The sequence below is a fragment of the Xenopus tropicalis genome, chromosome 10 (genome assembly GCF_000004195.4).
Source record: "Xenopus tropicalis strain Nigerian chromosome 10, UCB_Xtro_10.0, whole genome shotgun sequence".
NCBI lineage: Eukaryota > Metazoa > Chordata > Amphibia > Anura > Pipidae > Xenopus > Xenopus tropicalis.
This window is the reverse complement of record NC_030686.2, coordinates 43,279,615-43,295,748: the sequence shown is the minus strand read 5'-3', so window position 1 is coordinate 43,295,748 and position 16,134 is coordinate 43,279,615. Positions and strand designations below refer to the sequence as shown.

Genomic DNA, 16,134 nt, shown 5'->3' with positions numbered 1-16,134 from the left:
ATTATCCCCCCCACTGCTACTATAGGCACCATCTCTCCCTACTATACCTGCTATCCCACAGCCCCAGTCCCTTCCCAGAGGCTATTATCCCCCCACTGCTACTATAGGCACCATCTCTCCCTACTATACCTGCTATCCCACAGCCCCAGTCCCTTCCCAGAGGCTATTATCCCTCCACTGCTACTATAGGCACCATCTCTCCCTACTATACCTGCTATCCCACAGCCCCAGTCCCTTCCCAGAGGCTATTATCCCCCCACTGCTACTATAAGCACCATCTCTCCCTACTATACCTGCTATCCCACAGCCCCAGTCCCTTCCCAGAGGCTATTATCCCCCCACTGCTACTATAGGCACCATCTCTCCCTACTATACCTGCTATCCCACAGCCCCAGTCCCTTCCCAGAGGCTATTATCCCACTGCTACTATAGGCACCATCTCTCCCTACTATACCTGCTATCCCACAGCCCCAGTCCCTTCCCAGAGGCTATTATCCCCCCACTGCTACTATAGGCACCATCTCTCCCTACTATATCTGCTATCCCACAGCCCCAGTCCCTTCCCAGAGGCTATTATCCCCCCACTGCTACTATAGGCACCATCTCTCCCTACTATACCTGCTATCCCACAGCCCCAGTCCCTTCCCAGAGGCTATTATCCCCCCACTGCTACTATAGGCACCATCTCTCCCTACTATACCTGCTATCCCACAGCCCCAGTCCCTTCCCAGAGGCTATTATCCCACTGCTACTATAGGCACCATCTCTCCCTACTATACCTGCTATCCCACAGCCCCAGTCCCTTCCCAGAGGCTATTATCCCCCCACTGCTACTATAGGCACCATCTCTCCCTACTATACCTGCTATCCCACAGCCCCAGTCCCTTCCCAGAGGCTATTATCCCCCCACTGCTACTATAGGCACCATCTCTCCCTACTATACCTGCTATCCACAGCCCCAGTCCCTTCCCAGAGGCTATTATCCCCCCACTGCTACTATAGGCACCATCTCTCCCTACTATACCTGCTATCCCACAGCCCCAGTCCCTTCCCAGAGGCTATTATCCCACTGCTACTATAGGCACCATCTCTCCCTACTATACCTGCTATCCCACAGCCCCAGTCCCTTCCCAGAGGCTATTATCCCCCCACTGCTATTATAGGCACCATCTCTCCCTACTATACCTGCTATCCCCCAGCCCCAGTCCCTTCCCAGAGGCTATTATCCCCCCCACTGCTAATATAGGCACCATCTCTCCCTACTATACCTGCTATCCCACAGCCCCAGTCCCTTCCCAGAGGCTATTATCCTCCACTGCTACTATAGGCACCATCTCTCCCTACTATACCTGCTATCCCACAGCCCCAGTCCCTTCCCAGAGGCTATTATCCCCCCACTGCTACTATAGGCACCATCTCTCCCTACTATACCTGCTATCCCACAGCCCCAGTCCCTTCCCAGAGGCTATTATCCCCCCACTGCTAATATAGGCACCATCTCTCCCTACTATACCTGCTATCCCACAGCCCCAGTCCCTTCCCAGAGGCTATTATCCCCCCACTGCTACTATAGGCACCATCTCTCCCTACTATACCTGCTATCCCACAGCCCCAGTCCCTTCCCAGAGGCTATTATCCCCCCACTGCTACTATAGGTACCATCTCTCCCTACTATACCTGCTATCCCACAGCCCCAGTCCCTACCCAGAGGCTATTATCCCCCCACTGCTACTATAGGCACCATCTCTCCCTACTATACCTGCTATCCCACAGCCCCAGTCCCTTCCCAGAGGCTATTATCCCCCCACTGCTACTATAGGCACCATGTCTCCCTACTATACCTGCTATCCCACAGCCCCAGTCCCTTTCCAGAGGCTATTATCCCCCACTGCTACTATAGGCACCATGTCTCCCTACTATACCTGCTATCCCACAGCCCCAGTCCCTTCCCAGAGGCTATTATCCCCCCACTGCTACTATAGGCACCATGTCTCCCTACTATACCTGCTATCCCACAGCCCCAGTCCCTTTCCAGAGGCTATTATCCCCCCACTGCTACTATAGGCACCATCTCTCCCTACTATACCTGCTATCCCACAGCCCCAGTCCCTTTCCAGAGGCTATTATGACGGTAATTTCCAGGGACAGCTTTAATTATTTGAAGCTAACTGTTTACTTATTCCAGTTATTCCAGGTGGCTCTTCCAGTTTCAGACCAACACCCGGCTACATTACATTACATTACACTGACATTACATGACACTGTGGCCCATTGGAGTGTTGATATATACACACCTTTTTGGATAACCTGGTGTTGCCTAAACATGTAAAAGTCATGTAATATAAACAGCTGCCCCAATAGATAGGGTTTGGCTCGGCAAATATTGCATAAACTAAGGATCCATTTACAAGATCTTGTCTTGTTGGTTGCCTCTACAGGAAATATGGCCAATTAGAGGTGACTTCTAATATCCTCATTTTTCAAAACAGGGGGGTCCTTTTTTTACTATAATACACAAGTTTTAGTGAGTCATGTGACAGAAATTACATCACTAAGCTCTGATTATAACTGATATCTAGTACAAGCATAGGACCCGTTATCCAGAATGCTCGGGACCTGGGGCTTTCCGGATAAGGGATTTTTCTGTAATTTGGATCTCCATACCTTAACTCTAATAAAAAAGTAATTTAAACATAATTTAAACCCAATAAGATTGTTTTACCTCCAATAAGGGGTAATTATATCTTAGTTGGGATCAAGTACAGGTACTGTTTTATTATTACAGAGAAAAGGGAATCATTTAACCATTAAATAAACCCAATAGGGCTGTTCTGCCCCCAATAAGGGGTAATTATATCTTAGTTGGGATCAAGTACAGGTACTGTTTTATTATTACAGAGAAAAGGGAATCATTTAACCATTAAATAAACCCAATAGGGCTGTTCTGCCCCAATAAGGGGTAATTATATCTTAGTTGGGATCAAGTACAGGTACTGTTTTATTATTACAGAGAAAAGGGAATCATTTAACCATTAAATAAACCCAATAGGGCTGTACTGCCCCCAATAAGGGGTAATTATATCTTAGTTGGGATCAAGTACAGGTACTGTTTTATTATTACAGAGAAAAGGGAATCATTTAACCATTAAATAAACCCAATAGGGCTGTTCTGCCCCCAATAAGGGGTAATTATATCTTAATTGGGATCAAGTACAGGTACTGTTTTATTATTACAGAGAAAAAGGAAATCACTTGTAAAAATTAGAATTATTTGCTTATAATGGAGTCTATGGGAGATGGCCTTTCCGTAATTCAGAACTTTCTGGATAACGGAAGTCCGCTATCCAGAAAGTTACGATTCTAGAGCAACCAGACTTGCTGAGTAATCATTGAAGACGTTTCACTACTCATCCAAGCAGTTTCTTCAGTTCAAGTCCAGTTGCTCTAGATTTCCTTCTATTAAATATAACCATGACCTGGGTGAAAGAAAACCTTCATAGACAATGTTTGGGTGTATCACATGGAAGAGCACAGATGCAGAGCAGCTGGGCCCCACCGCTAAAATTTTTTTGAAGGGGTCCGGCACACACTGAAGCCCCCCCTGTTCCCTGGATCTCTCTGTGACCACAGGGTCTGCTTCCTTTATAGTTACCCCACCGATGCAGGGGAACCCATTATGGCAGCACTATACCTAGGCACACTGTACAGTGTGGGGGGACACAAGGTACTTGGGGGTCATTTTCTGCCAGGTGTAAATCTGACAGCAAGAAGAATCCCAGTAGGCTCTTTGCCTATACCATTTGTACCTTGCTCTCTTACAGCAAATGAACTCATGTGTTACATTAATCTCCTGGGTTATCAGAGAGATAAGGACAAGGAGAACAGTAGGGCATGCCAACACTGTATTCCATTGTCATTGACTGCACATTATTAAAAAGCAATATAAGTTATAGCACACAGCCCTTTCTAGCATTCATTGAAATAACACCCAAGCACCTATCTCCGGAGACCCCGGTACTTACCAGGGGAGCGTAGGAGCAGCGCACAGTTCTCATGTTCCCAGGGCTGTAGATCAGATGGGGAGTGTGGCAGTGCTTACCTGTCTGGGGAGATTGTGCCGAACACGCCCAAAGCAATTACTCTCACTCTGGCAGTAAACACACAAGCCCTTGCTCAGATTGTTCCATAGGTCACATGCACTTACACAAGGCATGTCCTGCTAGGAACTGATCCCTGTCTCACAAAGATATTGTTTGAGACTATATACATAGTATAAATAAACTGTATGCATTTAGAGACATTCAGAAAAAAAAATATATAATTCAATTTATAGTTGCTTAGACAAAACCTCTGTTCCCAGGAGAGCTAATGTCCATTGAACCTATTGCTTCCTGCTGAGTATAAGCCCTTTGTCGCACGTGGTATTTTTGGGTGCCCTATATAAAGGCCATTACACACTGCTAGTGCACCAGATGATCTGGGCAAGGACATTCAACACTGCCTCTGTATTTTTTTTTCAGGGCCGGCCCAAGATATATAGATGCCCAAGGCAGCCCAATGCCACTCTCCCCCAGCTTGCCACCACTGCTGGCCCACAGTCCCCTTCCCGCTCATTTGCTGTTGCCACCCCCCTGCTCATTCAGTGCAACCCAGCTGCTCATTGCTGCCCCCCCACCACTGTGCATAGGGCTGAACAGATAGATGGGAACAGTACGACCCTCGCCCCCCAAATTGCTGTCCCTCTAGTTATGCCTAAAGCACCTGACAACCCCTAGTTCTGGCCCTAATTTAGCACTATCTGCATCTAAAGGTGGCCATACACGTTAAGATCCGCTCGCTTGGCGAGGTCACCTACGGGTGGGCGATATCGGGTAAATTTAGGCTAATTTGGTTGTTTGGCCCTGGGGCCAAGTGATCGAATTAGAACGCCGGTAATAGGCGCAGTCGGTTCAGGGACCTCATCAACGAGCCGATGTAGTCCCCGATCTGACTACATTTTTTCACCTGCTCTATCGATATCTGCCCGATTTCAGGCCAAATGTCGGTTGGACTGGCCTGTCGTTTGTGCCCGTACATGGGCCGAATTAGCTGCCGAATCGGTCTAAGGGACAGATAGCAGCAGCTACAATCGGCCCGTGTATGGGGACCTTAATGGTTGCCCTGGATGTCAGGTTTTGTGGTGGGACCTAAGAGGGTCATATTAAGGGCCATTTAACACTACCCGAAGCTAGTTCTTTAAAGAGCATTCTGCTTTACATATACAGCATATTGACTACCATTTATTATTACTTGCCAGCTAAAACTACTGTTATCCATGTGCTGTTTACTACTATTTACCCTCAGCCCTTTAGATATGAGTTAACAGAACAAGAATCAGTTACTACTAATGAATAGTAATAGTTCAGCTTAATCAAGTAAATAGTAGGAAACGGCAAATGAAGTTAGTCAAAATAATAAAAGTAAAGGTTTTGGGCACTTGACAGAGGACCTGCCGCTGCCCATAACTAGTGATGTCAGGGGGAGTGGTTACAAATGTGTCCACCTACTTTCAGCCTGCCCAAGGCTAGTGCTTTACTGATGGTTGCACCCATGGCTGTAATACATTGCAGGATATTAAAAAGCCCCTAACCCAATCAAATTGGGTTCATTTCTATTGAGTTGCAGTTTTCCAGTCTCCTTTTACAGGCCACCTTTCCTTGGGTGCAGCACATAAAGGAATTGTTAATGGTGAAGCCATTGGGTTGGTCTCCATGAACGTCATGGGTCCATCGATCCATAAAAAGGTGAATCAATCAAAAGTGGACTCAATTCAAAGAGCGGGTGAACCAATAAATGCTGATGGTGGATTAATCAGATAAAAAGGAAAATCCAGAGTGCACATGGATCAATCCAAGGACCGGGTGAGCCAATCAGAAATGTTGTTAAATAAATCCAAAGACCAGGCAAAGTATAAAGTAAAAACAGGGGAATCAGTCAGTAAGGAAATTCAAAGTTTATATGAAATAATTAATAAAGCCGGTGAATGAATCTATGAACCAATCAACAGCACAGAAACAGAACTCTAGCGCAGATAGATGAGCAAGTTATTTATCCACACATTGCACATTTATATAAATATACAACAAGCATATAGCCTGCCCTTTTTGGTGTGGATACTGCTTGCTAGGAACACATGCCTAGGCTAACCTTATAAAGAAAGTGGCAAAGGATTCAATCAGAATCATTTACAGGCCTGGATTTGTGGGAAGGCTGTAAAGGCCTGGTCCTAGAGCGGTGTGATTTTAGGGGCGGAAAGCCGCCTAGCATTGGTTTAGTTCCAGAGCAGTGGGGAATAATGTTTAAATCCTCTGTACCCCAATTCCTTAGTGTCTGTGTAGTTGAAGAGGAGTGCAAGGGCAGAGAAGCTATGCACAAGCGATGGGGCAGTGGAGTAGGTGGGGAGGACAGGAGCAATTGCGTATGCGTCAACAGGGGAAGGCAACATATGATGGCTGGCCTATAGGCGAATGAATTGTAAATCCAGGGATGGAAATTTTTTCAATATTTTCCAAAAAATGCCTGTAAACCCAACAGCTTGCACTCTACTGCATCTTATATCCCACATGTTCATTGGTACAAAGATAAAACTCATAGCTATGAACACCAGGGGGGAACAATTTCATGCCAATATGCACAGGATTACCAAACTGTATGACATGTAGAGACAGCACAATGAATACAGTGCATAGGAATTGCTAGGGCTGATACATTGCAAAACTTGAATTCTGTTTTTATGTGAGCTAAGAGTATGTTTGTCGTTTGATGTTCTAAGCAGTTTCTCATTCATTCAAAACTACTACTAAGTAGCTCCGTGTCTTCACCCTAAAGGCTGTGGATTGCTGCAGCTGTCCAACCTATTAGGGTCAAGACACACAGAGCTACTAGTAGCAACTACTTGTCACAGCTACAGACAATGTTGATCATTTACTGATAATTGTCTCTACGTGTGTTTTAGCAGAGGCAATTCTCAGTATTGTCTATGGCAGGGGATTTTCTGGCATTTAGTAGCTGCAACTAAAGGTCCCCATACACAGGCAGATCCACTTGCTTGGCAGTGTCACCAAGCGAGGGGATCTTCTCCCGATATCCCCCACCCACCAGGGTAATTTGATCAAATTATGACAGGCATAAGCAAAGTCGATCCGGGGACTGCATCAACAAGCCAATGCGGTCCCCGATCCGACTAGATTTTCTAACCTGCCAATTTCAGGCCAGATATCGGTCGGGCAGGCCCGTCGGGAGTGCCCATACACGGGCCAATTAGCTGCCGAATCAGTCCAAGGGACCCATATTGGCAGTTACTATCGGCCCGTGTATGGGGACCTTAAGTAGCTCTGTGTGTCTTTGCCCTTCTGCTCACTACACGTAAGGTTGCCACTTGTCCAGGTAAGATAATTACTTCACTTATAGCACGTTGTAATCTTCAGAACATTGTGACAACCTTATTTGCACCTAAACGAGACACAGCCACTGTTCTGCTAGGGAAGAGAAAGTCAGAACTTCTTGTTTTATCCTTGAAGACAATTTGTCAATTTCTTTGTCTATACACAAACAAACCTGCCCAGAAATAACTAACCTGCTAATCCAATGGAGGTTCAAAGGTGACTGAATAATGGTGCAAAACAAAAAGGTTTATTGTCTGTATTAGGCACTTGATTCATTATAGTAGGAATAGCTGTCAATTGCCACATTAGCCTCTGTAATGTATTGAAAGAACATTACCCAGGTAACTTGCTGGAAAAGAAGCTTTAGGGTAAAGCCTTAACCTTAATGGTAAGAACCCATGGAGCGAATTACTCGCCCACGATAGATCTCTGATATCACGGGCTCCAAAATGGCTTTCCACTGGCGACAATAGAAGTAACTGGTGGGAAACCCTTTGCATCGCTTCATTTTCCGCAGAGGTCTATCGTAGGCAACTCAACCGCTCCTTGGGTTCTTGCCCTAAGTAGTGATGAGCAAATCTGTCCCGTTTCACCCAAAAATTTGCGAATCTTTCAAAAGATTCATGATATGGCGAAAAATTTGCGAAACAGCGAAAATGTCACACAGCAAAAAAAATTGTCGCCTGCGACTATTCTTTTGCCGCCCGCGACTATTCTTTTGCCGCTTGCGACTATTCTTGTGACAATTTTGGATGTGTGACTATTGTTTTGACGCCTGTGACTATTCTTGTGACAATTTTGGACGTGTGACTATTGTTTTGACGCCTGTGACTATTCTTGTGACAATTTTGGACGTGTGACTATTCTTGAGACAATTTTTTGGCGCGCGCCAAATTTTTCCACACCAAATTTTTTCATCCGTTTCACGAAACTATTCACCAATGGCGAAATGCGGAAGTACGCTGCAAACCAATGCTTGGCAAAACATTTCACCCATCTCTAGTCCTAAGAGTATCTTACAGATCTTACAGATAAAATAGCCTACCCCTGCATGGAAATGTTGGAATAAGATCCTGTGCATCCTTATTCAAATACAATGGTGCATTAAAATGGAAAATGGGGGCCTGGAGAGCCAGTTGTGGTTTAGTCTATTCTACTTTACAAAAAAAGGGTTGTCATCAGCCTGAACTTCTGTATGGGGTTCAAATTTTAGGGCGAAGACACACAGAGCTACTAGAAGCAGCTACTTTTTCACAGCTACTAAACTCCAGAAAATACCTTGTCATAGAGAATAATGAGAATTGCCTCTGCTAAAACACACGTAGAGACAATTATCAGTAAATGATCAGCATTGTCTGTTTTAGTAGCCACGACAAGTAGCTGCTACTAGTAGCTCTGTGTGTCTTCACCCTTGGGCTTCAAAACACAGCCATGTTGAAATAAGATTCTGTGCACCATTGTATGGTCTAGTCTAATTGTGCTCAACAGGGCTATCATGAAGGCAAGCTACTACATGGGGCCCTATGGGGGGGCCCAGAGGTTAAAGCCTAACTGGCTTTCATTCTGGGATTTGTTGTATATAAAACAGAAAATAAGTGTTTGCTCCAGCTGTCACCCCCAAATAATCTTCTCTCTGTATATCCAATAGGCTGCCTTGGGTCCCTCTACCTGTGCCGGACCCACAGTTTAGAAGAAAGGCTCCATAGACTCTCAGTTTAATTTCACCACTAGAGGATGTCTCTGTAAGATACGCATTTGCAGAGGAGAGCGAGACGAGTACAAATGCCCTTGTATTTTGAATGAGACGTCAGGGAAAAGATATGGAAGGATGAAGTGTGCTTATGTACCCTGGTAAGGTTAAATGAGAACGTGAAATCTCATTAGTAAGGCATTAGTATCTCACAATCAATTTTATTCACTAAGCAATCTGTCGGGAAAGTTGCTGGATTTGTATTAAGGTTAGGAAATCCCTGCCTTCTTCAAATGATTTAAAGCAGCAGCCTATGTTACATGTCCCTATAGGCCTTTAATCTGGGCCAAGATTTGCCAGGCACACTGCGGAGCTTCCTAAACGCACTGCTCCTCAGCCAGAAATACTACTGGGAACCTTGGGCGCTGCTTGGCCTATAGCTAAAAAGAAATTATTCTTGATTCTGTTTCAGATTCCCAAAACATGACAAAGTCTAAATATAGGTAAGGCATTGGTTATCCAGAAAGTTCAGAATTAGGCTGGGTCGGCGGGGCCTACTGGGTTTTTTTCCGGTGTCTAGCCAGCCCAGTCCAACCCTGCTGCAAATAGAATTAATGCAGGGGGTGGCAACCCTGATGGGCTATAGAAAGATTCTTCGGCACACCACTCACATATCTCCACAGGGTGCTTCCCTTCCTAAGCTGCTCCAGCCAAGGCCCTGATGGGCCCCAGACACCCTAGTCCGACCATGAAATTAGGGAATGCCATATCCTGTAGACTCTATTTTTCTATCAAACGAGCAGATTGTCTTCAGATATGCCCACTTATGGCAGGTATATGGCCCGTCAGGTAGAGGACTGTATCAATGAGCTGATAGGGTCCCCAATTCAATAGCAGAATCAAACCTACCTGGGTAGGCCTGCCGGGGGTCCCCATAGACAGTCAGATAAGTTGCCGAATCGGTCTGAAGGACTCAGATGTCTCAAATACCTTCTTGATTTCCTTTATGTATATTTGTTGGCTTTTGGCATCCAAAATGCTTGGCAAAGTGTCCTATAAATGTCGCTGCTTCAAACTAAAAAGGAAAGAAGGTATAAAGATGATAACAAGGGTGGGACTGTGGTCATTATGCAATGTGTCATCTAATTGTATTTATGTCTGGGCTGTAATACAAAATTGGTCCTGGAACAAAGCCCCAAACTGCCCCACACTGGTCCACTATAATGCAAAATTGTGGCAGCTTATCCTCTCTAGACAAACTTCCAGTAGAGACCTGCGTGCTTACCAACCCACACCTGCTTACCCGCTTTCTGATCCACATGCAACCTGCTCTGCTGACCGGGCGTGACATCTGCCTACCTCTAATTCCCTTTTGTTATTCCCTAAGAGGCCACCCCACTGCAGTGGGTCAGGTAGCTGGGGGTCACCTACATGGTGAGGGCATCAAGTAGACTCCAGTGGGTACCTGACCCAATGCAGGACTCTAGCTCCCAGGTTATCAGTCCAGGCCTCAATATAGTTAAATACAAATCAATAATATTCTTACCTGCCATGCTAAAAGAGTTTGCCTGACTTGCCCCATGTAGGATATTTAAGAGCCACACGGCTCCCCCTGCTGGCAGAACTGCTATTATAGGCATGTTTGTACTTTATTCAGTAACTGGTTTGCTTTTGGGTAGTGCCTTGCAGGCACCTCTGCAATAACCACTTATACCCCCCAAAATATGACATACTCATTTCATTTCATAAGCTCAGGTCATGGTCTCAGAGGCTTCTGCTGTAGCCTTCTTAAATAAATAGAGACAAATATGATGCTTCTTGAGCTCAATAACCAATGGAAGTATGTTTTCCTGGAATCAGGGAGTTAATGTTAATGAACTTGCAAAGTAAAAAAAAAAAAATTGACAAAGGGCAGATAAATGTTGTTGTACCATGTTACGTGCAGTTACAATATAGTTACAGGCCTTGCCGTATCAAGCACATTGACTGGAGGAAATAATGGTTGTCACTGCCAGGTTGAGATAATGGTTATGTGTCAGACTAACAATGGGGCAGATCATGGCCTTTCCAAGGAAAGCTAGTGTTGAACTGGCAGCCTTACCACACATATAATTTTATTCTCTTAAAGATACAGAACATGTCATTTGTATATAAGCCTTACTGCTGTGGAATAATAGCCTCTGGGAAGGGACTGGGGCTGTGGGATAGCAGGTATAGTAGGGAGAGATGGTGCCTATAGTAGCAGTGGGGGATAATAGCCTCTGGGAAGGGACTGGGGCTGTGGGATAGCGGGTATAGTAGGGAGAGATGGTGCCTATAGTAGCAGTGGGGGGATAATAGCCTCTGGGAAGGGACTGGGGCTGTGGGATAGCAGGTATAGTAGGGAGAGATGGTGCCTATAGTAGCAGTGGGGGGATAATAGCCTCTGGGAAGGGACTGGGGCTGTGGGATAGCAGGTATAGTAGGGAGAGATGGTGCCTATAGTAGCAGTGGGGGGATAATAGCCTCTGGGAAGGGACTGGGGCTGTGGGATAGCAGGTATAGTAGGGAGAGATGGTGCCTATAGTAGCAGTGGGGGGATAATAGCCTCTGGGAAGGGACTGGGGCTGTGAGATAGCAGGTATAGTAGGGAGAGATGGTGCCTACAGTAGCAGTGGGGGGATAATAGCCTCTGGGAAGGGACTAGGGCTGTGGGATAGCAGGTATAGTAGGGAGAGATGGTGCCTATAGTAGCAGTGGGATAATAGCCTCTGGGAAGGGACTGGGGCTGTGGGATAGCAGGTATAGTAGGGAGAGATGGTGCCTATAGTAGCAGTGGGATAATAGCCTCTGGGAAGGGACTGGGGCTGTGGGATAGCAGGTATAGTAGGGAGAGATGGTGCCTATAGTAGCAGTGGGGGGAAAATAGCCTCTGGGAAGGGACTGGGGCTGTGGGATAGCAGGTATAGTAGGGAGAGATGGTGCCTATAGTAGCAGTGGGGGGATAATAGCCTCTGGGAAGGGACTGGGGCTGTGAGATAGCAGGTATAGTAGGGAGAGATGGTGCCTATAGTAGCAGTGGGGGGATAATAGCCTCTGGGAAGGGACTAGGGCTGTGGGATAGCAGGTATAGTAGGGAGAGATGGTGCCTATAGTAGCAGTGGGGGATAATAGCCTCTGGGAAGGGACTGGGGCTGTGGGATAGCAGGTATAGTAGGGAGAGATGGTGCCTATAGTAGCAGTGGGGGATAATAGCCTCTGGGAAGGGACTGGGGCTGTGGGATAGCAGGTATAGTAGGGAGAGATGGTGCCTACAGTAGCAGTGGGGGGATAATAGCCTCTGGGAAGGGACTGGGGCTGTGGGATAGCAGGTATAGTAGGGAGAGATGGTGCCTATAGTAGCAGTGGGGGGATAATAGCCTCTGGGAAGGGACTGGGGCTGTGGGATAGCAGGTATAGTAGGGAGAGATGGTGCCTATAGTAGCAGTGGGGGGATAATAGCCTCTGGGAAGGGACTGGGGCTGTGGGATAGCAGGTATAGTAGGGAGAGATGGTGCCTATAGTAGCAGTGGGGGGATAATAGCCTCTGGGAAGGGACTGGGGCTGTGGGATAGCAGGTATAGTAGGGAGAGATGGTGCCTATAGTAGCAGTGGGGGGATAATAGCCTCTGGGAAGGGACTGGGGCTGTGGGATAGCAGGTATAGTAGGGAGAGATGGTGCCTATAGTAGCAGTGGGGGGGATAATAGCCTCTGGGAAGGGACTGGGGCTGTGGGATAGCAGGTATAGTAGGGAGAGATGGTGCCTATAGTAGCAGTGGGGGGATAATAGCCTCTGGGAAGGGACTGGGGCTGTGGGATAGCAGGTATAGTAGGGAGAGATGGTGCCTATAGTAGCAGTGGGGGGATAATAGCCTCTGGGAAGGGACTGGGGCTGTGGGATAGCAGGTATAGTAGGGAGAGATGGTGCCTATAGTAGCAGTGGGGGGATAATAGCCTCTGGGAAGGGACTGGGGCTGTGGGATAGCAGGTATAGTAGGGAGAGATGGTGCCTATAGTAGCAGTGGGATAATAGCCTCTGGGAAGGGACTGGGGCTGTGGGATAGCAGGTATAGTAGGGAGAGATGGTGCCTATAGTAGCAGTGGGGGGATAATAGCCTCTGGGAAGGGACTGGGGCTGTGGGATAGCAGGTATAGTAGGGAGAGATGGTGCCTATAGTAGCAGTGGGGGGATAATAGCCTCTGGGTAGGGGCTTTTCTTGTGAGTTATCAGATTTAATAGGGAATATTGTGTAAATATTTTATTGATGTTGCCCTCCACACGCTGTTGAGCTAAATTCTGATCAGTCTTATTTTACAAAAATAATGGGGTCCTGCATAGTCTGTTTTCCCCTGGGCCCCACCAGACAGCTCTGAATAAGGCAGCCCTGGCAAAAAGCCATACGTTAGATTAATGGTAGCCAAACTTAGAATTAGATTAAGCAGACTGTCACTCTTAGCGCTTCATAGAGGTTAATGAAAGGAGCAGCCCCAAGGGACAACGACATGGAACAATGACAATAACAGTCCCAGCCCTTTCTCTGCTACAGGGAACAGCAGGGGGATTGGGCAATGTACAAGTGACAGGTTAGACACACCATACGGCCGAAGAATAGGGAGTTCACGGATATGGGGCTGATTATTCCTATAGCAAGCCTTCAAAAATAATAATGAGACGGGGGAGGTAAACAGTGTGTACATTACAACAATCACTATAAATAACAAGATTGTTTCATCCTGATATTCCTGCATCTGTATATATTTGGAAAGAGAAGCTTCTTATGTCAGTATATAGATATATATTCATATGAGTGCCAATCCAAGTTACAAAATCCTGTTTCTTTAGAATCTCAGCCATAAAGCAGGGCAGGACTGCTGCTTACAATGGGGGGATCAGATAGGATCTGTGCCACTGTGACAGAATGCTCTGTTATACAGATAGCTAGAATCTCAGCCATAAAGCAGGGCAGGACTGCTGCTTACAATGGGGGGGGGGGGGGGGGGGGGGGTCAGATAGGATCTGTGCCACTGTGACAGAATGCTCTGTTATACAGATAGCTAGAATCTCAGCCATAAAGCAGGGCAGGACTGCTGCTTACAATGGGGGGATCAGATAGGATCTGTGCCACTGTGACAGAATGCTCTGTTATACAGATAGCTAGAATCTCAGCCATAAAGCAGGGCAGGACTGCTGCTTACAATGGGGGGATCAGATAGGATCTGTGCCACTGTGACAGAATGCTCTGTTATACAGATAGCTAGAATCTCAGCCATAAAGCAGGGCAGGACTGCTGCTTACAATGGGGGGATCAGATAGGATCTGTGCCACTGTGACAGAATGCTCTGTTATACAGATAGCTAGAATCTCAGCCATAAAGCAGGGCAGGACTGCTGCTTACAATGGGGGGATCAGATAGGATCTGTGCCACTTTGACAGAATGCTCTGTTATACAGATAGCTAGAATCTCAGCCATAAAGCAGGGCAGGACTGCTGCTTACAATGGGGGGATCAGATAGGATCTGTGCCACTTTGACAGAATGCTCTGTTATACAGATAGCTAGAATCTCAGCCATAAAGCAGGGCAGGTTAAAACATATAAACAGTGGAACTCAGTGTTCCACATAATTGTATGATTCTATAGAATCTCTATGTGCCCCCAGCTTAGATTCCCATCAAGTAATAACAAGTAGTAAAATCTGAAGGTTATAATCCATGACCATCGCAAAAAAAATCATTCCTGCTGGCACGCAGCACTTCCACACTTCAAAAAAACAGCCGATTGGAAGATTTGCACTATAATTACAGACTATCAAAGGGAACAGACAATGACACAGTTGTATTTGCTTTTTATACACTGTACTATCAGCCTCAGGGAGAGAGCCTGTAGGGCCGTGCCTATAGCAGCCATGCCACGCTACTAGCCCCCCAGCTCTTGTTTGGCACAGCAGCCTTGGGCCCCATCAGAGCTATAGGCCTTGATTGTCCCTATTCTAATCTGCCATTGAGATATTGGAAAGTTGCTTGGCTACTGTGTCGGCCTGGATGCAGGCACACGGAGTGGGTTTTGGCAGCAAAATGTATACTCACACATTTCAGAGCTGAAATCTGCCCCATGTGCGTTTATCCGCAGGCAAAGAATTCGCCATGTGTGGCATAAGCCATACAGGACTTTATGTTTTGGATCAGGCTCCTCATTGACTGGCAGCTTTGCCCATTTATTGGCAGTTCTGTTCCTATTTGCCAGTCCTGATTCTACACTTTACTATGTATGTATTTATATCTTTACTTATAAAGTGCTACTTATGTACACAGCGCTGTACAGTAGAATAGATTAATGCAAACAGGGGGTTATTAAGATAATAATAGATAAATACAAAGTATAACAATAAATACAAATAGATACAAGATAAATACAGTCGCAATAAGTTGAGTCAAAGACACAAGAGGATGAAAGCCCCTGCCCCATAGAGCTTACAATCTATATATACCAATAGTAATCTCAGCAATGTACTCAGCACCCAGCCCAAGGCTGAGAATGGACATTGTGGCCTGGGCCCCCACCCTGCCCCCAGGGCATTATTTATATACAGCCACCTGAGGGTCCGTGCTTAAGGTGGCAGCTTTGACGGTGGGTGCCTATATAATTGGCGGGGGGGGGGGGCAAGTTAAGACAGGAAGTGATGTCACTTCCAACAGAAGTGACATCATATGTAGCCGTGCTTGTGACTTTACTTCCCCAACCTAGAGGTATATTTTGGTCAGGTGCCTAGTGTTGTACCGTAAATACAGCCCTGCCTGCCCCCTTTGATATCAGATGATGTCCGAAATGGGGCAGACTCCACTATATCCCCAAAAGCAAAGTAAGGAGCAGTGGGACATCCCTAGCCAGACCCCAGGTAAGTATATACATATATATATATTAACAGATATTTCCCACACCTTGTGTCTCAACCCTTTCTCCTTGTAGAGTGTAAGCTCTTTTGGGCAGGGCTCTCTTCACCTT

At 46.3% G+C, this 16,134-nt stretch overlaps 1 protein-coding gene across 3 annotated transcripts in view; it reads right to left on the bottom strand.

The window, feature by feature from the left end:
- tldc2 (TBC/LysM-associated domain containing 2) overlaps nt 1-16,134 on the bottom strand; it is a 114,095-nt gene that overhangs the window by 7,522 nt on the left and 90,439 nt on the right. The window contains exon 2 of one of the 3 annotated variants that reach the window (XM_031894701.1): nt 10,024-10,189. The exons of 1 other annotated variant lie outside the window; for it this stretch is intronic. In XM_031894701.1, coding sequence (XP_031750561.1) covers nt 10,024-10,050 — 27 coding nt within the window. In that variant the 5' untranslated portion in view covers nt 10,051-10,189. Of the gene's footprint in view, nt 1-4,022; nt 4,126-10,023; nt 10,190-16,134 lie in introns of those variants that run through there. One more of the 3 variants, XM_002942284.5, reaches the window with a different exon arrangement.